Genomic DNA, 27,491 nt, shown 5'->3' on the forward strand with positions numbered 1-27,491 from the left:
GATAACGAAAACCTCCTGGTCCAGAGCATCATTCTTGAGACGCTCACGACCCAGACCAATGACATCTCATCCCTGGCACCAGCAGCGGGGGCGGGGGGGCGTGGCCACAGAAGGCAGAGAAAGACACAGACCGAAGTTCAGGACCCAGACAGCGGTGCAGGGACCAGAACCGGGACCAGCGGAGGTCACAGACCAGGTGGTCTGGAGCGCGACTGGGCCCCACCTGGGGGGGCTCCAGGTGGTCTGGAGCGCGACTTGGAGACCCAAGTTTGGGCCCCGCTTCTAACCCTGCGCGCCCGGTCCAGGGGCGCCAGCATCCCGGGGGGGGGCGCCCCGCCTCGGGGGGGGTCTCCGATCCCTCGGGTCACATCAGTGACCGTCCTCTCCCCGCCCAGACACACTTCAACCTGGCCCGGGGCTACCTAAGGATGGATGATCGCCGCCTTAGCGCTCGCAGCGCTGGCCACGCCCTCTAGGGAAAAAAAGCTGCTTGTTACCGGGGCAACGGGACTAATCTCGCGAGGCTTTGAGCAGGTACCGCCTCCCCACAACCTTCATCTTCCCGCCCTCCCTTGAGCATCCCTTCGCGGTTAGCGCGAGGAAAAGAGCCCACGCGGGAAGGGAAGGGGAGGACCCGCAGGACGATGGGAATTGGGGAGGGAGGGGAGCAGCGAGGCGTTGCCCGAACGGTTTGTTAGTCGGGGGTTTGCCGCATCCGTTCGCTGAGCAGGCACTGGAGGTTAAGGCGTGTGCCTTGTTGGGTTTTATCGTTGGCACGTTAACTTGCTTTTATTGGGTAGTGATTTTTTTTCTTTAATTCGAAAAATAAGGGTTTTTCTCTTTACATGCTTGAGTTGTCAGAAACATCCTAGGAAATGTAAAAGGGTATGCCAGGGGGTTTTTGACCTCTCAAAATCCAACTTAGAGACTGTTTACAAGTACTGTTAAATAATAAAAAATTGTTCAATAATAATATATTTCACTCCTCCAGAGCGCCGTGCAAATAAATCAGTTTGCATGTTTGGTCTCATTCAACTGAATATAATCCTAATAGATACAGTCACGACTCCTTTACATCCTAATGTGATTCTACCCCCCCCTTCCCACCATCTTTAGCTCTGGTGGTGGTGGTGGTGAGTGCGCACGTGAGTGTGCATGGTTTCAAACCCACAGCCATGCACATACAAGGCACACTCTGACTCTCTGGTGCCTACATGGGATCTTATATGTAGGCATTTGTAATGCCATACCAGTGGAGAGAATAGACTCTACAGCGAAAGTAAAGGGTGAAACACCGATGATTTAAAGCAAAATGGGTCAATATCCTCTAAATTTTCTAAGTGAAAATTAGCTTCTTATTTAGTCGATTTTAAGCTTGTGGGCTGGAGCGATAGCACAGTGGGTAGGGCGTTCGCCTTACAAGCGGCCAACATGGCCGACCCGAGTTCGATTCCTCCGCCCCTATCGGAGAGCCCGGCAAGCTACCGAGAGTATTCGATATGCCAGACACAGTAACAACAAAGTCTCCAATGGAGACGTTACTGGGCCCGCTCGAGCAAATCGACGATCAACGGGAGGGCCTTTACCTTTTACCTAAGCTTGTAGTACTTGTAGTATAAAAGTCAACCATAAAAGTAGAGGAAGAAAAGAGGAAAGAAAAAGACAAGACTCCAAAAGATAGTTTGGCATGGAAATCAGAAAAGTTTCCTTTAGCAACATGGCCTTAAATTGTGTTAGAAAGAGAATGCATTTTGATGAACAGAGACTTCTGTAAGACAGAGGGGTCACCAGGGTGGTCAGTTATTTATGACATCATAAAAGTTAGTAGTTATGAGCTTCTAAGGTATTGAAGTTGGTCTACAGGACTGGGAGCCAACTTTGACCTTCAGTAGACTATTTAGGGTTTGGGTGACTCATTTTAGGGCAAAACCTGTTAAGCTGTTTTCAAGGTCAAATTCTGAAATCTGTGCCACCCCATCAACTACCCAAGACTCAGATCAAGGATCCTTCCAGTAGTGAAATGTTTCCTAAACTTTTGTCATTAGAATTATTTTGTCCTGTTTGATTTTTAAAAAAAATTACATGGGGGGGGGGGCGCTGGAGAGGTAGCACAGCGGGTAGGGCATTTGCCTTGCATGCGGCCTACCCGGGTTCAATTCCCAGCATCCCATATGGTCCCCTGAGCACCACCAGGAGTAACTCCTGAGTACAGAGCCAGGAGTAACCCCTGTGTATCACCGGGTGTGACCCAAAAAGCAAAAGAAAAAATTACATTTGGGGATTAGAGTTGAAATACTTAAAGAGATAGTAAGAATATCCTCTACCCATACAACAACAACAAAAAAAATGGGTAGGATAAACCCTCTCAAAAGAGAGAGAGTAGTACCCAGACTTAATGTGAAGTCTAAAGATAAAATTATGAAGTATTTTTGTTGTTGTTTCCTCACAAATGCTATGGAATGGGACACTGGTAACTAGAACAGTGAAATCACCATCCCATAGGCAGTGATGTTTACCAAATTTATAACTTTTCAGTCACTTTTAGCTACTAAAAGTTTGATTTGGGGTTTTGGTATTAAGACTTGGGGTTACGTTCATTTTAAACTTTAACTTCAAACTCAATTGAAAGCCCCCTTTCTTCCCAGCCTGCTAGGTCTGTCTAGGAAGACAGAAGTGGTAACTTAGGAAGTGGGAGGGAAGTGATTCATCCCCATTTGCATTCATTCCCCCTTTTCTGTCTGGATGTCGGTTCCTTATGTGTTACAGTTAGCAGTGACTGGAGCAAATGACTAACTGGGCCACCTGGATCAAATGACTCTAACGTTGCACTCTACACAGTGATACTAAGTGTTGCTCTGGCATTTTTTTCCCTACAGGGTTCAGGATAACAGTGGCTCCAGCCTGTCTTCTTTAAGGCAGACTTGTACATAATAATAGTGTCTGGTGAGATATTATGCGGACGAGAAGGCAGGGGCTTGGATCAGGATCTCACTGTTTGAGATAAAAATATTCTCTCACCTAATAGCTGGGAATGCTATTGCCATTAATTTATATGGAAAATGTTTTACACATTCTTGAAAATGGACCAAAAAATAATTTCCCCCACTCACCCAAAATTATACCAGAGTAGGATTGTTTTTCTTTCAGGGAGAGTGAGGGCAAGCTGTGATGTGTTAAGTCGTAATTAGTGCTCTCATTCTAATAGTTTCCAGTGAGAACCTTCCAACAGGCATCCTCAGAAAATGTGAGGTGAGAGCCAGCCACAGCAACTCTCAGTATGGTTCTCATACTGCAGCCACTTTTACATCCTCACCCAGGACTCTGCAGAGATGCAGTAGCCCAGGCTCTTCCCTCAACCTACTGGATCAGAACCTGCACTTGAAAAATAGGCATGATTTTGAGTAGCAAAATGTATAAAACTTGGTTTTAGGCTCACTGAATAAAGATCTTCTGGGAATGGAACTTATCTCCATTCTGATGTGCAGTAAGAATTTGGTAACACTAATCAAGACAGAGCTAATTTCCATCAATTGGGGGAAAGCCACAAGCAGTTAGTTAGGTTACTTGATGGTAGGTACTGGCCAACCTTATCCAAGAAAGCTTGTTCTAAGGAAAGGAAAGATAATGACAAATTCTAAGCAGGTTGGTACACTGAATACAGTTGAAAACTAGCAATGAATCTTGTGTTCTGTGTGACTATAGTTCTTTTGACCTGGGGTCGGAGAGAGACTACAGGGGTTAAAGGTGCTTGCCTTGTATGGAGTCGATCTGATTGAATCCTGTACTGCATGATCCCCTGATGTGTTCAAGAGGGACCAAGAGGGACTCCTGAGCACAAGCACAGGAGAAACCCCTGAGCACCACCAAACAAACTCTCTCAAAGGCAAGTCCTTTGAGATAACAATATTGTTATTCCAAAAAAAAAAAAAAGACAAAGAAGAAGAGTGTTTTGTGACAACACTGGAAATAAGCAAGAAGGTGGAAGAAAACATCATTTTGAGGAAGGGAGAAAAAACCTGGGGCCACACCAGCGGTATTCAGGAGCTATTCCTGACTCTGTCCTCAAGGATCACTCCTGATGCGGCTGGAAGAGCCACAAGTGATGCTGGAGACTACACCCAAGTTAGCTGCTTGCGAGGTGAGTGTCCTAATCCTATCCTATCTCTTTGGTCCTGTAAATTTTTTTTTTGAGTTTTAAAAAACCCTCTTTTCAACCATTTCCCATACATGTTGTCTATACCAACACAGTATTCGAAGTTTTGTTTAAAATTGACTATAAAAATTATTTTAAAAAATACGAGGTGGCTTTTGGGGGGGGTGAAGGATAAAACAACACTTAAATGTGAAATGTTTTGCTACATCATCTTTATTACAACAGACAGAACTCCTGTAATCAGTAGCACAGTCCTCCCGTTGTTTGATTTGCTCGAGCGGGCACCAGTAACATCTCCATTGTGAGACTTGTTGTTACTGTTTTTGGCATATCGAACACGCCACAAGGAGCTTGCCAGGCTCTGCTGTGAGGGCGGGATACTCTCGGTAGCTTGCTGGACTCTCCAAGAGGGATGGAGGAATCGAACCTGGGTTGGTTACGTGCAAGGCAAACACACTACCTGTTGTGCTATAAAAATAAGTGTGGGACCCAAGCGATAATACAGTGGGTAGGGCACTTGCCTTGCAGATGGCTGACCTGGGTTTGATCTCCAGGATCTCATATGGTCCTGCCAGGAGTCATTCCTGAGTGCAGTGCCAGGAGTAAGCCCTGAACACTGCCAGGTGCGTCCCCCCACCCCTATCAAATCATCAACAACAAAAAAGTGAATCCATGGCATTTGGAGGAATTCCATTTATTGTGGATGCATTTTCACAATATATATTTCTTGCAGCAATCATTTCTCAGTGAAAAATAACAAGTGTTACAAAATCCTTAGGAATGGCAGATTCACAGAACATGCTAGTCACCTTGCAGTTTGACTTCTTAAAGATAACAGAGAATTGTAACCATACATGTAAACAAGGATTTTTGTTTTCAAAGGATTAAATCCAAACAGAATAAAATTCTACCCTAAAACACATTCCATCCAAACCTTGGAATAAAAGTCAGAATCGAGATATTCTTTTGTCAACTTTAGACTTTCTAGAAAATACATATAATAGTGATCAGGAGAAGCACTTGTTCAAAAATACAAGAAGACATTGTCCCCTTGCCTTAGACCTCAGTGATGGGTGTTAATGCTAGGACATTAATGCCAGCTACCAGTGAATTCTTGGTCATCTCATAGACTCACGTCTCCTCTGTCAAAGCTGGATGACTTGTGCCATCTTGGTGACTCCTTCCTTTGGCCCAGGTATGCTAAATGCTAGACTTCAACAACTTCTTATTGATTTACAAAAAAAAATAGTCTTTGGAGAGCAGTAATCACTACCTAGGCAGCCCTGCCCTGGTCAGCTCTTCCAGGGAACAATACAGACTCAAAAATAGAACTTTGGGGTGGACTATCTCATTGTGGTAGGAACTGAGATGACAATAATTTTGGTTCAGTCAGTAGAGGTATAAATTAATTTACTTACAGTATATGTATACCCATGACACTAGAATACATTGCCAACTCTTTTATCATTTATTGGGATGAACGGATGAATACTTCTAAGTAAAAATAAGATTTGATGTAAAAATATGTGTAAAAAGTGAAGAATCAAAAAGATGGGGCTAAAAAGTTAACATTAGTGAAAGTTATATATGTATGTATCTGTGTATGTGTGTGTTTTAAAAGTTTAACACGTAATCCACTTAGGATAAGTACTAACCCTCATAAGGCAAAACTTCAAAAAATGTGTCAGTATACTAACGCTGGAAGTACTGTCATACTGAAATACTGGGTTTTTCTCATTCCTCTGCTTCTAGCGCTAATGTTGATTTTTGTATACCAACACATGGAATGCCAATCTGTACAACCTTCTCATTAAAATTCTTGTCTTTAAAGTTGATAGAAGGAAAAGATTTTGTACATCTTCTAGGATAACCTCTGGTGAACTTAATTGCACAGAATAAAGTTGTGAGCAAGCGTTGAGTCTGAGCCAGATGGTAGACTTGGAAAGATTCACACTGGACTTCAAGATTGCTTTTAATTATAAACTAAATATATATGATGTTTTAAAGAAAATGTCAACCCATTTCCACCATTCCAATTTCCACTTTTCCCCCCCTTACAGGTTATTGGACATTGAAACATTGATACCTATTCTGCCATATCTCTGTTGGCAAAGATGAGATATTAATATAGCATTGTGACTTTTAATTTTTAAAAAGCTGTGATATTGGCTAGTTACAAGGACATACTGCTAAATACAATAGTCTAGCACACACAAAAAAGCTTTCTACCATTAGTGTGTTTGTATACGTGTATGCATATACATACATAATCAGGCCATCTAAAATGTTGTGTACTACCACTACCAAGGAAATCCACAAAGCAACCAACCTAAAGAAATCAGTACCACTGTCCACTAACATCAGAATCCAATTGAGATATTCATCTGCATGAAAAAAGCAATACCTTAGCAGTACATTTTAAAGAATCATGATTGCAGTATGTCAAAGCTGAATTGGGTTACTTAGAGAAAGTGTTACAGTTGCCTAATAAGATCATTTCTTCCATGCTTTATTCTAAAGTGCAGGCATAACAAGTCTTCTGTATTTCAAATAAACCCCCATGACTCATTTTCTGGTTACTGCACACATTTCCTCAGGCAATCTCGGCTTGAATCTGCTTCCATTGACTTCCCAAGTCGTTGGCATCACCGTCCAGACCCAGAGTTCCGAGGATCAGTAGAAGGATCTCTATTTCACAGCATGGGTGTCTCTAGAAACAGGCTCCTGTGCAAAGGCAGTACTTTTACCATGAACATCTCTAGACTGTGATTATTAAATATAGTGATAATATACATGAGTTTACTGGGATAATGAGAAACAAAAGAAAATGAACCCAACATAGTAAACCAACATAAATATAAAACAAAGCCAATGACCACTCTTCAGCTGAGCTGGTCCAGCATCTTGAGTGGGTTTTGGGTTCCTTCTTGGAGAGTCTCAAACCTGCAAAGAGAAGACCGTTTTAAATCAGCGTATCATGGTATTGCAGCTAGATGCTTTCGGGAGGGAAAAATTACAGTTTGGCAGGAGTTTTTATGAATGGATGCTTGGTGGCATTCCATTCAAATATGCTGCTTGTAGTCTATCCTTATACTATTCATTTCTCCCCTTGCATTTCCCTCGCTCCATTCTCCTTTATAGTCCCCTTCCAAAATAAGAGTGGAGGATTTGGTTTTGTTAACCCTTTCAGAGGACCAGAAATCGAGGTATTAGTCCTTCTAGAACACACATGATCTTACTGTGTGGGCAGAGTTCTCGGAGTCCTATCATACCTGATGAAGTCTGTACTCTATCACTAGATGTAACATAGGATACTGTTGTAGAGTCTTTGGTACATTGGAGGTGGGGAAGATGCAGTAACTTAAATGGTTTTTTTTTTCCTTTTTGGGTTACATCTGGCGATGCACAGGGGTTACTCCTGTCTCATGCACTCCGGAATAACTTTTGGAGGTGCTTAGGGGACCATATGGGATCCTGGGAATCAAACCTGGGTCAGCCACGTGCAAGGCAAATGCCCTACCTGCTATGCTATTGCTCTAGCCCCAGTAACTTAAATGTTAACACTACTGTGGTCAGGTTTTTTTTTTTTCACAAGTCATACAAACTATAAGAACAATCTATTCCAACTCTCAGATTCCAGTTCAGGAGTGTTATTTACAGAGCTTTCATTATACCTGTGAAAATAGCTTAGAAGACTCTATACATCTGACAGGTGGGTTTTTTTTTTGGTTGTTTATTTTGGTTTGGGGGCCACAACTGGCAGTGCTTAGAGCTTACTCCTGGGTCTGAGCTCAGGGATCACTCCTGGCAGGGCTCAGAACACCATATGGGATACTGGGGATCCAATCTGGGTCAGCCCCATGAAAGGCAAATACCCTATCTACTGTACTATTGCTCTAGCCCTATGTATGCGCTGTTTGAAAGTTGAGTAACTCACACAAGAGGGGCAGGAGCCCTTATGACTTAGGTGGATGAAAGCTCATTCTTTAAAAAAAGAACAACTAAAGAACAATATCCTATCCCCCCTTTGCCAGGTGAAAAATTTTACAAAGCACTTTACAACTTGGTTATTGAATATAAATTCTCAACAGAATATGCCAGCCTCAAGGAAAGCAAGTACAAGAGTTAAAAATGCAGGTTGTCCTGAGCTTCAGGCCAGGTTCTACTAGTTACTGGCTGTGTGACGTAAGAAAATTTATTATCTCTGCCTCAGTGTTCTTATTCATAAATGAGAGTAATTATAATGCCTACTTCACATATTAGCTGGAGGGTCAAATGAGTTTCTGTAGGTTAAAAAGGTAGAACAGGGGGCCGGAGGAATAGCACAGCGGGTAGGGCGTTTGCCTTGCACACAGCCGACCTAGGTTCGATTCCCAGCATCCCATGTGATCCCCCGATCACCGCCAAGAGTAATTCCTGAGTGCATGAACCAGATGTAACTCCTGTGCATTGCCGGGTGTGACCCAAAAAAAAGCAAAAAAAAAAAAGGTAGAACAGTACTTTACTTAGAGTGGAAACTGATCGAGTGTTAAGGCTTGTGGTTATTTGGTACTTTTAATATATTTAACAATGACTTAGAAAACTGAAGTTATTAACAAGTCATTTTAAATGGTGAAGCTGGGCTAGTGGGTTTTATTTGAATCATACTAGTAGAGAAGAAGGAGTAACTTCTTCTGGAACTGCGCCTGAAGAGCACAGAGAAAATTGGAGAGGAAGTCATTCTGTCTTCAGTGAACTGTGTGATTCTCGAGTTTCCTTGGGTAATTTTTAGACCTGGCTTTGCTTGACTGCTTCTGTCCCTAGAGGTTGTTTGTTTGTATGTTTTGATTTGGGGGCCATATCCAGCAGTGCTCAGGCTTTACTCCTGGCTCTGCACTCAGGGATCATTCCTGGGAGGTCTCAGAGACCATGTGGGGTGCCAGGGATGGAATCGGGTTCGGCTGCGGGCACGGCAAATGCTTTATCTGCTGTCCTATCCGTCTGGTCACCATAAACTGCCCTATGCTTGATCCCTATTTTCTCTCGCTAAAAAATTCCCCCTAGTACAGGAGAAGAGGGGGAATTTCATTTCATTTCATTAATTGAAATGGGGGAGTGCTACAGTTAGGAGTTAAGTTAGCTCCTGGTACAACAGATCTTACAACAGTTTGAGCATGATCTCCATATTATCCTGAGTTACCTGTGAGAAGAATACACCCTTTGAACAAAAGACCCCCTTCCCACCACAAAAAGATAAAACTCAGCACTCTCAGCCTTTTATCCTTAGTTTTTATTGCTTTGTGCAATGTTTGGATCCTTTTAACTTTTTTTGTCACGGCAGTCTTGAATGCTAAGTATCCTTTAGAATAATTCAAGGAGACAGACCCTTTCGCTAGGTAATCTTTTTAAAAAAATTTTATTTTATTTATTTATTCTGATAGGGCTGGAGCGATAGCACAGCGGGTAGGGCGTTTGCCTTGCACGCAGGCAACATGGCCGACCCGAGTTCGATTCCTCCACCCCTCTCGGAGAGCCCGGCAAGCTACCGAGAGTATTCGATATGCCAAACACAATAACAACAGAGTCTCCAATGGAGACGTTACTGGGCCCGCTCGAGCAAATCGACGATCAACGGGAGGGCCTTTACCTTTATTCTGATGGTACTCAGGGGTTACTCCTGGTGGTGCTTTGCAGACCATATGGGATGCCGGGGGTTAAACCTGGGTCAGCCATGTGCAAGGCAAATGCCCTACCCACTGTACTACCACTCCGGCCTGGACTCTAGGTGATCTTTAAGTGGCTGAGGTCCAAAGCTGGATCTTATAGGCAAATGTAAATCATAGCTGTCCCTACAGTTTCTGCTTGCTTGTCAGTGTTATACACAAGAGTGACCAGAATCGGTCTTCTGGAGTTCTCTTACAGGCTTAGACATCAATGCATGATTGATGGACCTTTTCCTACAAACCTACATCCAGGCCACGAGACATTGATGGTCACCCAGGAAAGGCTCTCTGGATCAGAAGTACTTCTCACTGAACCCTGGAATACATAGCAGAGGAAGCCTGAGGAGAATGTATTTAGTACAGATCCTTCTAGTAGATTACCTTTGTGGGAGAAGTGACCTTATCCACTGATTGCTTTTCCCAGAGGTTTCTTTTGCCAGACACGTCTCCTGGCCTCAAATCCTAAAGAGTAAAAGAAAAAAATATAAAGATGATATTTATATTTTCTGGTCAGATCGAAACAAACCATCACCTCTGCTTGATGACTTGTCTGAGTCAGTTTCTTGTTTAATATTCTTCATCCTAGTGATCTGAAGTGGACAGAAGGCCTCATCAGCCATTGCTTTTATCCAGACCATAAGCTGTGTGATTAGTGTGACCCTGAGCTGAACGGACTAGAATGTTTAGAATTTAGGTCTTGTCCTTTACCAAGGATTTGGAATATCAACATATTTAATGTAACATATGCTATTTTGTTGTCGTTGTTGTGCTGTAAGTTTTAATTTTTATTATTTTTGTATTTTGGGTGATACTTGAGTGTGCTCAGGGCTTATGCCTGATTCTTGCATTTGGGGATCTGGCAGGGCTTGGGTGCTATTTATCATGTGTGTTGGGAGAGTACAAGGCAAGTACCTTACCTGCTGTCCTATCTCTCTGGCTTCAAGTTTGCAAAATTTTGAAAACAAAACTGTTTAAACACCTGGCTTCACAGCGTAATCCCACAACTCTTGAAAAGGCACAGGTTGCCTGTTTTCGCTTTCCTATGTTTGCTTTTGAGAACAGAGCACATAGATAAGTTTTCAGTAATTCCTTCTGGGTTTCAAAGCATTTCCCCCTTTGCAGATTACTTTCCTTTGGACCTGGCTCATGCACCCTGGCCCTACAACTTTAAGGTGCATCAGCCTGATTTTCCAAATGGTAATACTCCATTTTGCCGCAGAGATATTTATCTGGATCTCTTGGTCCTCTTTGTCTACCCAAGGGCATGAAGAGGTCTGGAAGTCTAGAAAATTGACATGCATGCATAGCTGCAGTCCTCCCTGCCCTTATGAGAATGACTGTGGGAATACAGCTCAGACTTCCTCCAGCCAAAATTCCCTATGTCGCATAGAGCTTCCAGAGCGCCCCCTGTGGGATTAAGTTGTCAGTCCATGTGGTGACTGCTAATCACTTCATTGGCTGCCTCATTTCCTCATCTCAGCCAGGCAGTGTTCTCTGGACTAGTACACTACTTCATTCCTATTCCTAGTTTAGGTTCTGCTGCTTCCAGGCAGCCCAAACAAAGACACTTTTCTGATCATGCTTTCCTTGAACTAAGAGGACTTTTGTTTCCCTGGGAGCAAACATAATTCAGATGTCTACCAACAGAACCTGGGTCCACAAAAGTAGACATATACTACAGATTGTGATCATAAAAGAAAGGGACAGTTGATGACATAGGAGAGAAGCTGTGGAAATCTTGGGAAGAAAACGGTAAAGGAGGATCAATAACAATGATATAGTTTTGATTATTTACTGCCTCATAATTAATTTGGGTTGGATAAAGATCCAAACTTTTTTTTTTCCATTTACTTTTCTTCCTGCATTTGCTTATATTAGTACTTGGCAAAAGGTAGTTTGCAGAAAATAAATGTGTTTTACCGAAATAGTCATGTTTATTTTGGCAAACATGTCTCTCATTAGTAAGGCTAAGCAAATAGCAGTGCATTTAATTCATGGTCACCAGTCTAAATAGCCATACGTTTGATAAAGAGTATTGATATCTGAATGCAGAAAATGTCCTAGTTAAATGGTACCATGTGAAACATTTCAGATTTGCTTTAATCTTACTGAATTTCTGGATTTCCATTGTGGCCTGAATTCCTGATAGTCTATTAGAGAGTTACACCTATTTAACTTGGAACGAGTAAGCAACAAATCAGATTGTTTTTGAAGAATTCCACTACATTTGCCAATGTGAGTAGAAGCTGCCAAATTGTCTGGAAGACTGTTTTAAAAATTTTGGAAACTATAATTAGGAACATGCTAATGGATGGTCTAGAAAAGAACTATTATTACTTTATTTATTTGATTCATATAAGACAAATATTTTTCTTTCACATGAATGTTCTGCTTTACTTAAATTCTGCCTTTGAATCTTTGCAGATCACTTAAAGAGTTTAAGGAACCCCTTTTAAGAAAATATTAACATTCCAGTGCTAAATTGGCATTTTAAATCAAAAGGAGAACATAAATGGAGTTACCTGACCAGACTACATGTTACCGAAAGACCCACTCTGGAAGAAGAGGAGAATGAAGACAGGAAAAGCAGCTTCTAATCACCCACAGATCAAAGAATAAAGAAGATAATTCGACTGAGAAAGATATTGTTGGTATTTTTTTTTAAAAAAAGAAAGAAAGACAAATTAGCATTTTGATTGCTGTGTACAATATGGGCTTCAGACATAAAGAATAGATGAGCCAGGTAAAACAGACATACTCAAAATAGAATTCCAGTTGACATTGAAAATCCTGAAAATCCTGTATATTCTATCCCCAAATTGTAAAAATGATCCCAGAAATAATCAGGCATAGATTGATGTTTACTTTCGGATATGCTGCCTTTCAGGGACCCAACTCCAAAATCAGGTTGATTTGTCAAATTATTCTGAGTACTTTAAGTTTTCTGATTAGGTGAAAGCCCGTGGTGGAGGGGGGTTGTCCTCTTAAGTGAATTTTAGATCAGAAACAATATTCTGGGCTTTCCTCTTCCTCTTCCTCTTTGGTAAAAGAATTTCCTTCTAATTATTCCTTAGAAGCCATAATCCACGCAGCTTTGGACACTTTCCCCTCTATTCATATGCAGCAGAGAGAATCCTGGACTATAGACTGAGAAGAGATCATCTTGGGTGCAAAGTCAGAAAGCACTTGGGTGTGTATGTGGAAGGGTGGGGGAGGGAACTCCTGTTTTCCGTTGGATTTAGGGAATCCTCTGACATCCTGGGCTCAGGGTCAGTCTGACAAGAGCCCCTTAAGTGTCCAAGTTAAAGGCCAGGCTGGGAACAGAAACACCTCAAGAAGGTTAGTGTAAGAAAGGGAAAAGCAAATCAACAGATCCAAGACGCACATCTGCACATCTCAATCTCTGTGTTCATACGATAAGTTGGAGCAAAAGAAAGCAAAGAAATAGAGCACATAGCTGCAGGCCTCCAGTGTGAAAATCCCTGGACAAGACCATGCATTTCTAAGTGAGCCTCCTGGTCTTCACATTTCCACCGTCCATGTTTTTTTTTTTCTTTTTCTTTTTGCATTTGCAGGATCCAATTAGCACTTTGAACACTAGAGAAATTTCATCTTTTTCTTTTCTTTTCCTTTTTTTTTTTTTTTTTGCTTTTTAGGTTACACCCAGCGATGCACAGGGGTTACTCCTGGCTCATGCACTCAGGAATTACTCCTAGTAGTGCTCGGAGAACCATATGGGATGCTGGGAATCAAACCCGGGTCAGCCCCGTGCAAGGCAAACGCCCTACCCGCTGTGCTATCACTCTAGCCCTTCATCTTTTTCTTGTGGAACGTCTAGTATCGTGACTTATCCTCCGGTCTGACTGGGATCCAGCTCATGTCCAGCTCCAAGAGGACTGCTCCGCTGCTGTTCCTCCTTGACTAGCGCTGGGTTTGCTATCCTAGGAATGTGCATGAAGCTTAAAGTTTCTTATTGATTTCCCTCACATCAACTTTTTATTCACATCAATTACCTTTCCCTTCCCCTGCCCTCTCTGCAATCTCACCTTCATTGGGCAAAGTCAGTTCTAGTTTATAAAACTCAGCGTGTCATGGGGAGATTATCATAATCTGTGCCACATTTTTTTTTGTGTGTTTTGGGCCACACCCAGCGATGCTCAGGGGTTACTCCTGGCTCTGCACTCAGGAATTACTCCTGGCGGTGCTTGGGAGACTATATGGAATGCTGTGGATTGAACCCGGTTCAGCCATGTGCAAGGCAAATGCCCTGCCTGCTGTGCTATTGCTCCAGCCTCACCACAGTTTTTCCTTTTCCTCTTCACCTTCTCTAGTAGACAGTCTAGCAAATTAGTTTGTAAATAGTAGGCAAAGCAAGCGATATTTTTGTAACTTGTTCATACTTCTTTTTTTTTTTGGTCCTGTTTTAAATATGATTGACGGTAATCCAGCAAATGGGGCTGTTGGTAAAAAACTTTGACACAGCTGCATCTATTGTAATAGTCACAAAATCACAAATCACAAATCATCCTGTTATTCGTCGATTGCCTCGAGCAGGCCCCAGTAACGTCTCCTTCATCCTAGCCCTGAGATTATATTCAAGGCTCTTTAGGAGAATGAGACCCATCATTGCTGTTGTTGAATTTAATCTGGTAACCCTCCCATGAGGATGACACAGCTGATGATATCAATTCAAGTGTTGATAAAAATATATATGGGATCAGTAATTGAATATTATCTGGGATGAAAATGAAATAGACGGCAAATGTGGGGGAAAATCTACTTGAGCAAGATAGGATGCTCATCAGAGAGATGTCTACTTCTCTCGTTCTCTTTCCTTCCTCTCATGAGAGTTCTCCAGTAGGTTCATGAGGTTCCTGAACGTGTATGATTTGCATGTTTGCAAGGTAGAGAAAGTCCCTGTGTTTTTATTTTTTGACTGGAAAGTCTCCAATGCTTTCGGAGATGAAAGGAGTGAAGAGGTTCTGAGAGTTAAGTCTGTCTAACCCCTCATGTTGGGGGCATTGATAAAGGGATAAAAGCCAACTTAACAGAGAACGCTCACCAGCACAGAAGATGGAGGTATTATACACATAAAGACAAAGCAATTATCATAGACATCAGAGAAAAGATTGACAAGATTTTCTAGTAAGACGGTCACACTGAATAAGAAAGTCTTAGATTTCCAGAAATAGCACTCGTCATAAGTTCTCAGAGTTTCCATTTTTATAGTGTTTTTGTTTTTAAATGGCTTTCCTTTGGAGGTGTTGGCAATAAAATGTTAACAATTATTTCGACAACTACCTAACACCTTTTTGTGTTCAGTCACAGACATTAGGCAAATTAGAAACTGTGGGTTGAAAATAGCTAACAAGCACACATTTTTCTGTGGAAGAAGCTTAGGGGTATTCTGGAGAAAGTTGTGGCCAAGATAATTTAATATTTTTGTTTTTTCAAACTCCTGGTGGTAACTGATAGATTAGAAGCTGAGCTGAAACAGACCGATGTAAATTTGAACTGCCCCAGAGGTCTGGTTCACTGCTGCTCTCGGAGTGGAGAAGAAAGGATTTGGTTCCATTTTTCCCTCAGGGTCTCTGGGTTGTGGTTTTTCCAGACCGTTCTCTCTAAATCCCCATCTCTCCTAGCTGCTTGCTCAGCAGTAAGAACAAAGAGCAGGAGAAGGTCTTTCTGGGGCAAAGGGACAATAGCTATTTTATTTAATTTTTCTTGATTTCTGAAAGCCGAGAAATTGAAGATATTCAGGAGAACCCAAAGCTACTTACAGAAGGTTTGGGAGCAGGTGACTTGTGCCCATCGGGGGTTTTAGTGAGCCATTCATTGATACGGCTGGAAACACCCACCTTCAGTCCGGCAGTTTCCTATTGAGTCAACCATCCAAGTGATTAAAGAAAGAAAAAAAAAACTTTATCTGGAAAGAAATCATCAAAGCTACCGGAAGGCATTGTTATTTTTTTCATAGCCCCAACTCAATTATTAATTATTATATTTGTTTGAAGTAAAAAGAATCTTAAACTTGATTTTTCTTTTGCTTCTTGGGTCACACCCAGCGATGCTCAGGGGTTACTCCTGGATCTGCACTCAGGAATTACTCCTGGCGGTGCTTGGGGAACCCTATGGAATGCCGGAGGTTGAACCCGGGTTGGCCATGTGTAAGGCAAACACCCTACCTGCTGTACTATCACTCGGCCCCTTAAATGTGATTTTTTGGATGACAATGTTATCCAATTTTCTTTCTGTGTTTTAAATTTTTGTACTATGACTTACAAGAGCATTGATATTAAAGTTTCAGGCATACAGTGATGTTTGTACTATATACATTAGCAGAATGCCAATCTTCCATTCCTATTGTCTCCAGTTCTTTTCTTGTAACCCTGCTTGGCGTTCTTGATTCTGTAGGCAGAATCTTGGGGTTTGTTTTCACAATAATTGTTTATTTACTAACTTTCTTTCTCTATATACCATATGAGAATTAGCATCCAGTGTTTGTCATTCTGACTCACTTCACTTAGCATGATTTCTTCCACGTCCATCCAAGATGCAAGACTTTTTTATTTTCTTGTAGCTGAATATATATATATATATATCTTTATATATATACACACACATATATACACACACATATATATACACATTTATACACATAATATACACATACATATATACATACATTTATACATATATGTATATACACTATATACATATATATGTATAGAGTGTGTGTGTGTATCACAACCTCTTCATCACTCCTATGTTGTTGGGCACCATGGTTGTATTCCATTTGGGGTATTGTAAATAATACTGCAATGAGCATAGGTGTGCATACATCTCTTAGAATTAAAGTTTTTGTGTTCTTGGGATAGATGCCAAAGACTGAAATTACTGAGTCATGTGGGAAATTTTAATTTTTTGAGAAGTTGCCATGCTGTTTCCTAGACGACAATCTCACCAGCAGGGAATGACACTTCCTTTCCCTGCCCTATTCCCACCAGCACTGGTTGTGTCCCTGTTATTTGAAGCAGGCCATTCTCACAAGTATGAGGTGTGTGATTTGGTTTTCTTTCCCCAGTCTCTGCCCTTAGCCCAATCCCTACAAGAGTCATGATTAATTTTAGACACTTTAATTCAGAGAGCTGTATCCAGAGAACAGAATTTAGTCTAACCTCATAAACACATTCTATCAGAGCTTGCATTTAAATCACTGTAGAAGATATTAAGAATCAGACCTTCTATCTAGAGAAACAAAACAAAGGAATAGATGAGATCAAAAGAGAACAAACCCTAAGCTTGAACTTCAGAGTTGAGATTACCAAGCAGTGGGTGGAAGGTAGAGGCAAGAGGCCAAGGGGTGATTGGGCTAATTCAGGGTGACTTGAAGAGAGTGGTGGTGGAACTTGGGGACTTTGGTGGTGATAAAGATGCAGTAATTTTGTGCACATCAAGAGTATGAAAACTACCACTATTGTAACCATCTTACCTAAATTTTAAAAGATAATAAAATAATAAAAAGAATTATACCTTTATCATATCAAAATACTAATTTGAAAGGATATTTATGTCCTGTTGTATAGAATTCATGGCACCATTATTTATAATAGTCAAAATATGGACTCAGCCCAGTGGAACAGATGATTGGGTAAAAGCTTTGCTATTCACGATCACGATCACGATCACGATCATCCTGTTGTTCATCAATTTCCTTGAGCAGGCACCAGTAACATCTCCTTCGTCCTAGTCCTTGAGATTTTAGAAAGTGCCATATTCAAGGCTCTTTCAAGGTCAGGAGAATGAGACCCATCATTGTTACTGGTTTTTGGCATAATGAGTACGCCACGGGGAGTTTGCCAGACTCTGCCGTGCGGGCAGGATGCTTTCGGAAGCTTTGCTATTAAACCTTTGCTACTAAAACAGATAAAATGGTGCCATTTGGGACACAATGGATGGAACATGAGATGCTGTGCTAAGTGAAAGAAATGTGGAGAGGTGAAAGGCATTTTATGAATGATTCATTCTATGGAACAGCAACAACTAAAGCAAATGGTCTGGCAGAAACCAAAACAAACTCCTAGACTCCAGGAAAATGATGGCGGTTACTGAAGGACATCATGGTAGTGGGGAGGGTGGGTTCTTTCTCAGGATGGGTACAATGAATTCTATAGTATTAGAAATTAGTGACACGTCAAGAAAAAAGTAAGAGAAAAAAGAAATGATACCTTCTTCACTGCCTTTATTATGAAACTGATGTTAATTATCAAAGAAAAACAGCAAAAAAAAAAAAATCCAGACTTCAAGATTACATGTGAAAAACCATCTGCTCACCTTGTTGGGTGTGCCGGAAGCAGAGGGTGATGAGAACACATTCCCTTTCTCCCACATGCTCTTGATATTGCGGACACCTTCTGCAGGAACGGGAAGATCTGAGGCTGCTGGCTTCGTAGGTTTGGCAGATTTTGTCCCCTGAAGGGCATAAATTATTTTTAGTATTGGAGTTGACAAGTTTGTTCTTATCCAATTAAAGTGAGAGTGTCTTCCTCAACATCATCATTTGAAGAAAAACCAAATCCAGTGTGTAAACATCTTTCTCCCAAATGAGTTCTAACCTCTGATGTAAAACTATATTTGAATGATAAATAGGCCTCACAACAAATCCTCAGATCTAGATTACATGGGTGCTTCAAGAGCATAATAACCTTTCTATCACTCATTTCACACCACTTAATGTGATAGTGAAATCCCATGTCATTTCTGCGACAGATACTTGTTGAGTGTCTACTGTGGGCAGGGCTCTGTGATAGGTGCTGGGGATATAGAGGTACTTAGGGTCATCTGCCCTGTGAGCTGTGTTTTAGCAGAGGGCTTAATTTTGATAAAGGAGAAAAGATAGTCATTAGCTACCCCAGTGTTTATTTCACCTTGCAGTCAGTGCTACGGAAGATGAAGTATTATGCCACAAAGCCTGCCCAGAGAGCACACAAGAAAGGAAGGCTTAGCTTAGGGAAACAAAGAAGGTTATTCTGAGCAAGTACCAGATCTGGAAGACTTGGAAGTGATGAGGTGAAAAGGAGCAAACGCTATCCATGCAGAGGTAGCAGCAGAGGCGAACTGTGGCATAACCAGGCTGAGAGACTGAAAGATGAGACATCACAGCATGGAGAGTAGACTGGGAGGAAGAAGAGAGGAATGTCAGGAAGAAAAGAGTGCATTGGAGGTACTTTTCCAGCTGTAGCGGTGGATATGCCCTGGATCTTGGTCATTTCTTTCCTGGTCCGCTGCTCTGTGGCCTTTGGTGTGGTCAAGACGGTCAACCAGGGCGAGTGACACACTCAGTGCAGTGCCCAGGGCATAAACATTTTTTTCAGTCTGTGTAAAGACTAAAGGTCAGAGTCTGCTCTTTGTGAGTTTCATTAGACCTGTGATTCATTCATAGAAAAGCCCCCCTCTGTAAAATGATGTATTTTGTAAAAATCATCCCCTGAGTGTTAGGATTTGATTACTGATTTGCTACATCAGCCAGTTCTCTCACTTTCTTATGTTCTGGTTCTGGTTTGTTTCTGAATCATTCATGTTTATGTTCATATGTTCATATGTTCATATGTTCATATGTTCATGTTCTGGTTTGTTTCTGAATCATTTTATAGGAATTTTCACTTTGCAGTACTGGGAGAAAAATAAAATTGAACTGACCCATTTACATGACAGGTGTTCTGAGATAGATGGAAAAAAAACATTGACAAAAATCTATACATAGGAGAAAAAGGACCACATATTGATTAAGGGCATCTTACTTTCTTAGTGATTTGGTACTTGGGAATAAGTATTATTTCCAAATAAAGTCAACCCCCTATCAACAGGGTGGGGAAACATTGGATTTGACAGATGCATAAATGATGGTTTTTCAAGTATAAAGCATTCAATTTGGAACTGTTGATGATTACGTTCATGTTTACTCTTTCATCCTTTACCACTAATTTTATTTAATAATACAAGTTTTTATAAGCAAATGAGGATTAACCCAGATGGAGCCCTTTAAAACCACAAATGGGCACACATTTTATAAGGAATTAAAGTTGTTAAATATATACTTGTGAACATATGTATAATAAAGTTAAGTGCCAATAAACTTAGTCATTAAAAATATACCTTCATTCAAGAATACCTAGACAGAAAGTAGTAAACAATAATTTAAAGTTTCTCTGTAATATATCTTTATTAATGTTTTCTGTAGTGTGTTCAAAGTATAACAAAGCACTGTGAATATTTTTAACCCATCCTAGTGGTTACTGGACTTGATTCTTGTCCTAAATGTTTTCTAATCATCTATAACACTGAAATCTGTTTCTGTTTGACCATAACTCTGAGACCATCTCTTACCTCAATTGCACTGGTATACTGCTCCAGTCGGCTGTCAATCTTGGACACGACAGCTGCTTGATGAGTTGATTTGATGCCACTGCTAAAGAATCAAATACACACTGATAAATATCAGAGAGTATTATTGTACATTACTGCTGCTGAGTCACAACTGAACAATGCACTGTATTTACCTTTTCTGCACAGACTTATTCAAAAATTCTGCTCGCTCTTCTATCTAGAAAGCGAAAAAGAAAGACCAGTGAATATTTTCAGCTCACAAATAGTGTTTCTTGGCTGATATGGCTAACCGCTATCTTTTCTTACTCTGATGACTAAAAGCATCAAAGCATGTTAAAGGCAGTTAAGAGGCTGTACAGGGCACCTCTGCTTAGAGAGTAAAATCATGTTGAGAGTATTTAATAATGAGATTTAGGAGATGAAAGGAGCATTTCATCCAGAGGTTAAAGAATATAGAGATACATGAGGTGTAGAGGCAAATCAGAGAGGAGACAAAAATGGGATCAAGATGCCTCTGAAATAATATAAATTAGGATCAAAATAATTACAAATCAAGATTCAGTAAGAATCTCTTCCCACTCCCTTCTCCCCTCTGCCAAGTTACCTCAGGACAATACTACCACCTCTTGGCCCTCCGAAGTCTCAATATCCCACGTTAAATGCTATCCAGAACTATGTCTCATTTGATAGTTGAATTTGTAATCCCATAAAAATTGTCAAGAAATTTTCCAATGCGTATGTAGATTTGGGGAACCCACGCTGAGTGGTGGAAGTGAAAACTGAGAGAAAGATTCTGTGTGGGGGAAGGAGAGCGGCGAGGGGAGGGGAAGGGACTCAGAGATGAGATGCTCTCATCTCACTGTCCTCAGCCATCACATTTACTTTCATCACAGAGGCTGTATCTCCACTTCTCCTTTGTATCTACATTATCTAACACAGCCTGATTCCATTATCACACTGGCAGGACTTGATTCATGACTTATTGACTCACCCTTGTTGGAAAATTCCTTGACAATTTTTATGGGATTACAAATTCAACTATAAAATGAGACATAGTTCTGGGTAGCATTTAATGTGAGATACTGAGACTTTGGAGGACCAAGAGGTGGTAGTATTGTCCTGAGGTAACTTGGCAGAGGGGTAGGGGGAGTGGAAAGAGATTCTTACTGAGGTTTTAGGATCTTTGGTGCCCTCCTTACACCCTACCACTTCAACCCTACCTTCCACCCCATATGAAAAAAGAATTATAATAAAACCAACATTTAACATTTTGTGCATTTAACATTTATTCCTTATGTGCAATAAGTAAGATAAAGCATTCACTGTTACCAGAACTTAACTAGGAGAAGTCAGATTCATGGTTCCCCAGACATAAACTGGTAATCATGAAGAAACAAATAAAAAAATGAACTAGTGGATGCTATTTTGAGATAAAATGGCAAATGTCCTCCCTGCCCCCATTGGCATGATACAAGGTTATCTTCTGGCCATTTATAAAAGTTTCAGGGTCAAAAGTCTTGCCAATTATAGGAATTTGTATGCAGAATATAAAATTTCTGAGCTCTAAAATTGGAGTCACCACCAGTTTCTTAAGGCTTATATTATAGAAAAAAGAACCAGATTTTCCTGAAACATGTCACAGAAATAAAATAACCTTGGTTCTTTCCTTCTATATTGGATAACTCACAAGAAGAAGAAGCAAGAAGTATCAAGGAACTGGCTTCCTGGGACACTGGATGATATAGAAACCAGGGGTCTGGTTGTTGGAAACACCAGAGAAGTAAGTTGGAAGAAAACCCCAAAAAGTGGTAGAGAGAGGAAATAGTTAAAGAAGAGGAGGAAGAGGATGGAGTAGAAGTTTCTCCAAAATAAATTGTGTGTGCGTGCGTGCGTGCGTGTGTGTGTGTGTGTGTTGGGGGAGGGGCGCAGTGGTGATGGTGGGTTCGGAGTTGAAGAAATGGAAAGGTTAAGTAAGGTGCTGGCTTTGCATGTGGCCGAGCCCTGGTTGATTCCCGGCACTGCATATGGTCTCCCAAGGACCACCAGGACTTCTAGGGGTTGCTCCTGATGATAGAGCCAGGAGTAAGCCCTGAGTACCATCAGGTGTGCTCCCCTCCCCCTACTCCTCACATACACACACAAAAGGAGTATATATTGGAAGGCTAAGTGATTACTACTTTCTTTATGATACCAAAGAAAAGAAAGCATGGGTTTAGTGAAAATTTTACAATGATAGAGAAAAGAGAACATTGTTTTCTTTGATTATTGATGAAAGGAAGGCTCTGGGGCACAGAGATCATTTTGATGGAAGGGTTTATTTGGGTCTTTCTGTTTTATCTTCTAGAGTTGGGGTCTACAAACTTGGGCCCATTTGTCCCCAGACCAAATGTATCCCATGTTTTCCATACAGGCTTCTGGTTAAGAATGAATTATACACGGATGAACCTTGAAACGAATCCAAAGAGGAATTATTCTTGACATTAGACACTTTTACGAAATTCAGATTTTCCTGTCCATCAATAGGGTGGCCTCGTCTAGAATGTTGTTCTCGATCCATTCTCTGCAGCTCGAAGGACTCACTGTGTGCACTTGATCCCCTTGAGAGCCCTTCAATCACTCCAGGACTCTCTGATGCTGCAGGGACAGTGCTGTGGCTTTGTGCTTCTCTCAGAGTACATAGCACACACCAGGCAGGTTCTTTCTGCTATCTGTTACATAGTTAAATGTGCCATGGCTTTGTTTGGATTCCCCTGGCAGAGCTTGAAATGAGAGGTCCAATAGAAGCTCTGTAGGAACTTTTATTTATTTTTATTTATTTATTTATTTTTTGCTTTTTGGGTCACACCTAGCAATGTGCAGGGGTTACTCCTGGCTCATGCACTCAGGAATTACTCCTGGCAGTGCTCGGGGGACCATATGGGATGCTGGGAATTGAACCCGGTTCAGCCACATGCAAGGCAAATGCCCTACCCGCTGTACTATCACTCCAGCCCCAGTAGGAGCTTTCAAACTAGGAAAGAAACACAGGCCATCATAAAGACACAGGGGGAATGATTTCAGGATGAGACAAGCACTTTTCCACTTGAATCAGAGAGTAACTAAAGTGTAAGTAACTGGTTTTGGGTCCTTGGAGTGTGTCACATGGTTAGGTCTCTCCAAACAAACACACACACACACACACACACACACACACACACACACACACACACACACGCAGATAGACGCTGTGGCTGTGGCTTTGTCCTTTATCAATACTTTGTAACGGTGGTAGAAAATTGAGAAAGAAATGAAAGTACTCAAAGTTCCCATCTCTGAAGATTCATTCATTTATTCATTCAACTGGATTCTTATTCAATTGTGGGGTGGGGGACACTGCAGAGATAGTCCAGTGGGTCAGGTGCTTGCCCTGCATACAGCTGACCCGGGTTTGATCCCCAATACCCTTTATGGTTCCCTAAGCACCACCAGGAGTGATTCCTGAGCGCAAAGCCAGGAGTAACCCCTAAGCATTGCTGGGTGTGGCACCAAAATAAATGGAGTAACTATACTTTGCCAGGTGTTGAATAAATGCCTCAAACCCTCAAAGAGAAATGTATACTTGACAATAACAACGGACCTAGTATAAATGCCAGGATGTTTGTTCACTGGCACTCTTTCCCCCAGATCTCCACCTTTCCATCCTCTCCATGGCTGACCCTCAATGCTTTTTCCTCCAGGCAGTACTCCTGGCTTCTGTCCACTAAGTGCTCTGTTCCAAGAAGGCAGAAGAAGAATCATACTCATCCCAACAACGGAAACCTGTCCAAGTCACACTTCATCTCTCTCTGTGACTACAGTTTTCAAATGTGACTAGTAGCATCTCCAGCTGTGCTGCTTTGCACTGTGACCCAGAGAAGCATGGGTGGGGGAAGAAAAACTAGCAGGAACAGCAGGGAGAACTGTCAGAATAGACTCTCCCATTTCATAAACTTGAAACGGTTTCATGTTCTCAAAGCATGGGGCTGTCTTGAAGGAGGGATTGGGGAACCCCATGACTATCCCTTACTGCCACTTTGATAGTGAGAAAATATGAATGCTTCCCACTTCCTTTCTCTCTTTTTAACTGCCAAAACCGGAGAATGGGAAATGGTGGACAAGAAAGAACCCAAGGAGAAAGGTAGCTGAGGCTTTGAATCATAAGGGAATAAGGAATTAGGCTGTCTGCTTCCTCCAAGCCCTGTGAGATAATAATAATACAGTGGGTCAGCCTGCATGCAGCCAACACGGGTTTGATCCCTGATACCCTATATGGTCCCCTGAGCATCACCAGGAGTGACTTATGAGTGCTGAGCCAGAAGTAAGCCCTTTTACTCCTTCTAGAATCCTAGTAGAAGGTGTGTGTGTGTGTGTGTGTGTGTGTGTGTGCGCGCGCGTGTGTGTATGTGTGTGTGTGTGTGTGTGTGTGTGTGTGTGTGTGAGCAAATACCTTGAGAGATGAACCTTTAGGAGTGAAGCATTTGAATGGCTTCTTGTCATCTGATGAGGCATCTTCTGGCATCTTCTGACGCTTCTCAGCAGCTTCTGCTCGTCGCCTTCCAATCTCTTCCTTTAGCCGCCTCTTCTCCTCCTAAAGAGAGGCAGAGTAACAAGGAGACATGAGCCTCACCTTCAACCCCAGAGGAAAGGGCATTAGTGGCAGGGGAGAAATACCCTGGGTTGGACACAATCTCCTTAAGACAGGTTACTAGAGATCATGAGTCCCACAGCCTGATTCACTCTGGCATTGCTCCATTCTCACTCTGAGACTTTGGCCACATTCCATCTCTGCCCTGTCCCTCAGTTTCTTCATCTGTAAAATGGGGATAATAACACTGCCCACCAAAGAGGACTTTATGGAGGAGGAAATGAGACAACCTAAATAAAATGTGAGGAGCATACAATGACCATCGTGTATCTATCACCCTGTTGTACCGTGGAACACAGCTTTCCAACTCCACCTACAAAATAAATACCAACTCCCCTTCTACCTACAATATGGAACATTGTGGAGACAAATGAGATAACAGAGGTGCCAAGTTATGTCAGTCTGTGATGCTCTATTTCACAAACTGTATATGAAATAATTCCACGGATCTTGCCTCCATGGAGTAGGTTCTTTTAGATGGGTTGATCAACCGGAAATGATGTCATGTGTTAGTGGTGGATTCACAGATGTTTACAACATGCCTCACTAATATTCTGGGCCTTCATCCCTGTTCTGGAACCCTCTGCTTGGCTTTTTTCAGAAGTAAAAAAAATTATTCCTGGATTGGGCTAGAGAGAGCACTCCACAGGCTGATCACATACTTTGCATATAGGAGGTCCAGATTTCATACCTGGCACCACATGATCCCCTGATCACTGCTGAGTGTATCTCCCCTAAAAAAGCCCTCCAAATAGTTGAGAGTTCTGTTCAAGTTGCACAGCCACTATGAGGAATTTTCTAAGAGACTTGCCTCGTCTTCAAAAGAATCAACCCATTTTCTCGAGGACTCACTTCCAGAGATGCTCAGGGGCTACTAAGATTACACCTGGTTTTGCTGCAGGTCCACATGATACTGGTGATCAAACTCAGGGCCTCATAAATGCCAGCATGAGCTCTACCCCTTGAGCCATCTCCCCAGCCTCCAGAGAGGCTTTCACGGAAGACTGAGTGTCAAGCTGAGGCTAGATCAGTCAGAGGAAGTTGCAGAGATCCTGAAACATGTCTGGGCTGAGCGGCAGTGAGAGGTGTGAGTCTTGGGGAAGTGAGGAGCTCATGAGAATGGGAGCCCTCATGATTGGGGCTACTGCTCTCATCAAAGAGACTCTTGTCCTTTCTGCCTTGTGAGGAGACAAGGATAAGAGAAGCCCTTTGTGAGCCAGGAAGGCGGCGGGGGGTGCTCTCCTCAGACCCTGAATTTGCTGGTATACTCAACTTGGACATTCAGCTTCAAGCCCTTTAAGAAAGAAATTTCTGCCTACTGCAATTTATTAACAGCAGCTCGAAGGAAGACACTGTGTTTGGTAGGAGGTCAGACCCAGTGATCTCCTACATCCAATCCTAGCTCTAGCATTCAAGCTTCTCTTTTGGCCTTCATATGGGTCACTTCCTTTCTAAACACCATGGATGAGCATTGGTAACTACCAATTCTTAAGTGCTACCTCTGTCCCAGGCACCGTGACCCCCATCTATGGAATCATCATCTCTATCCTACAAGGAGCTACTGTTTCACAGAGAGGAAAAGCAGCCTGAGCTTAACCCAGACACTCTCCCGAGATGCGTGATCGCAGGTAGGATCTAAACCCAGGTGTGTCCATCATCCCAATTATATCCTGACCAGCGGCAGTTGGCTCATGGAGAGCTGCGGTTGGAAGAGAACTTGGAATAATTTATCCCAACTTTCCACACTGCTCAGGGAATGTTTGTGTAGGATCCATGTCACCTGAAGTCTTCTTGCACATTTTGAAATATGGGAGCAGCCATTCTCTCCCAAGATTTGTGGGGGAAAGCAGGGACCCCTGATGGTTGTACCACTGCTCAGTCAAGCACCTTCACACAAGTCACTCCAACAAGTTCATTCCTGTTTCTTTGCCCATCAAACGAGACTAATACGGTCTCTTAGGGGGAAAGGCAAGGCAGCCCTGTGTGAACTGCAGCGATCTAGGTGGTGGTTGGGTAAGAACTTTTTCTGTTTTCAATATTTGCCTTCTTGTAACTTTATCTGTTGTTTTGAGTTTGGTCTTAAAAGACGGAACACATTCATCTGTTCACAATTACTGGGCTCCTGCTCTGGCTGGCCCAGCGCTGGACCCTGGTAGACAGTAATGAACAAAGCAGAAATGATCCCTGCTCTTGTCAATTTGCTCTACTTACCCTCTCTCGACAGATTTTTCGACTCTGGAAAAATCTTCCCTACGAAAACTCTGCAAATATTAACAAAACAACTCTGCTGTGATTCTTGGTTCGTTGTAACTTATTTCCTCACCCTTTTCAACGCTATGTTCTTCAGGAAGAGAAGACAATGGATTAAGACTAGCAGGACCTTGGAAAAAACTAGCCCCTAAGTAAGCTTCTCTGTATGTAAGTGGGGGGAAGTTAGGTACCTCTGTTTTCAAATCTGCAAAGTGAAGACACCAGAGCTCTTATGAGAATTGGATAACTAGAAAGCTTTTGGAACCACAGAACGCTTATTATTCTCTAGTGGAAAGCGTTTCACCAGGAAACAATTTTTTTCCCCCCAGGGCACTGG

At 41.9% G+C, this 27,491-nt stretch overlaps 1 protein-coding gene across 7 annotated transcripts in view; it reads right to left on the bottom strand.

Moving 5' to 3' along the window:
* Window positions 1-4,830: 4,830 nt before the first annotated feature.
* The window catches only part of CALD1 (caldesmon 1), a 207,362-nt gene continuing 184,701 nt past the window's right edge, over window positions 4,831-27,491 (bottom strand). For 4 of the 7 annotated variants that reach the window (XM_056123921.1, XM_056123923.1, XM_056123925.1 and 1 more), the window contains 7 exons: window positions 24,707-24,847; window positions 20,415-20,458; window positions 20,242-20,323; window positions 18,190-18,327; window positions 15,636-15,731; window positions 10,237-10,317; window positions 4,831-7,096 (listed from right to left, as the gene is read on the bottom strand). In XM_056123921.1, the coding sequence (XP_055979896.1) occupies window positions 7,091-7,096; window positions 10,237-10,317; window positions 15,636-15,731; window positions 18,190-18,327; window positions 20,242-20,323; window positions 20,415-20,458; window positions 24,707-24,847 (588 nt within the window). In that variant the 3' untranslated portion in view covers window positions 4,831-7,090. The remainder of the gene's footprint in view (window positions 7,097-10,236; window positions 10,318-15,635; window positions 15,732-18,189; window positions 18,328-20,241; window positions 20,324-20,414; window positions 20,459-24,706; window positions 24,848-27,491) is intronic. The other 3 variants (XM_056123924.1, XM_056123926.1, XM_056123929.1) reach the window with 2 other exon arrangements.

Source organism: Sorex fumeus, unplaced genomic scaffold, assembly GCF_029834395.1.
Source record: "Sorex fumeus unplaced genomic scaffold, SorFum_2.1 ptg000048l, whole genome shotgun sequence".
NCBI classification, from domain to species: domain Eukaryota; kingdom Metazoa; phylum Chordata; class Mammalia; order Eulipotyphla; family Soricidae; genus Sorex; species Sorex fumeus.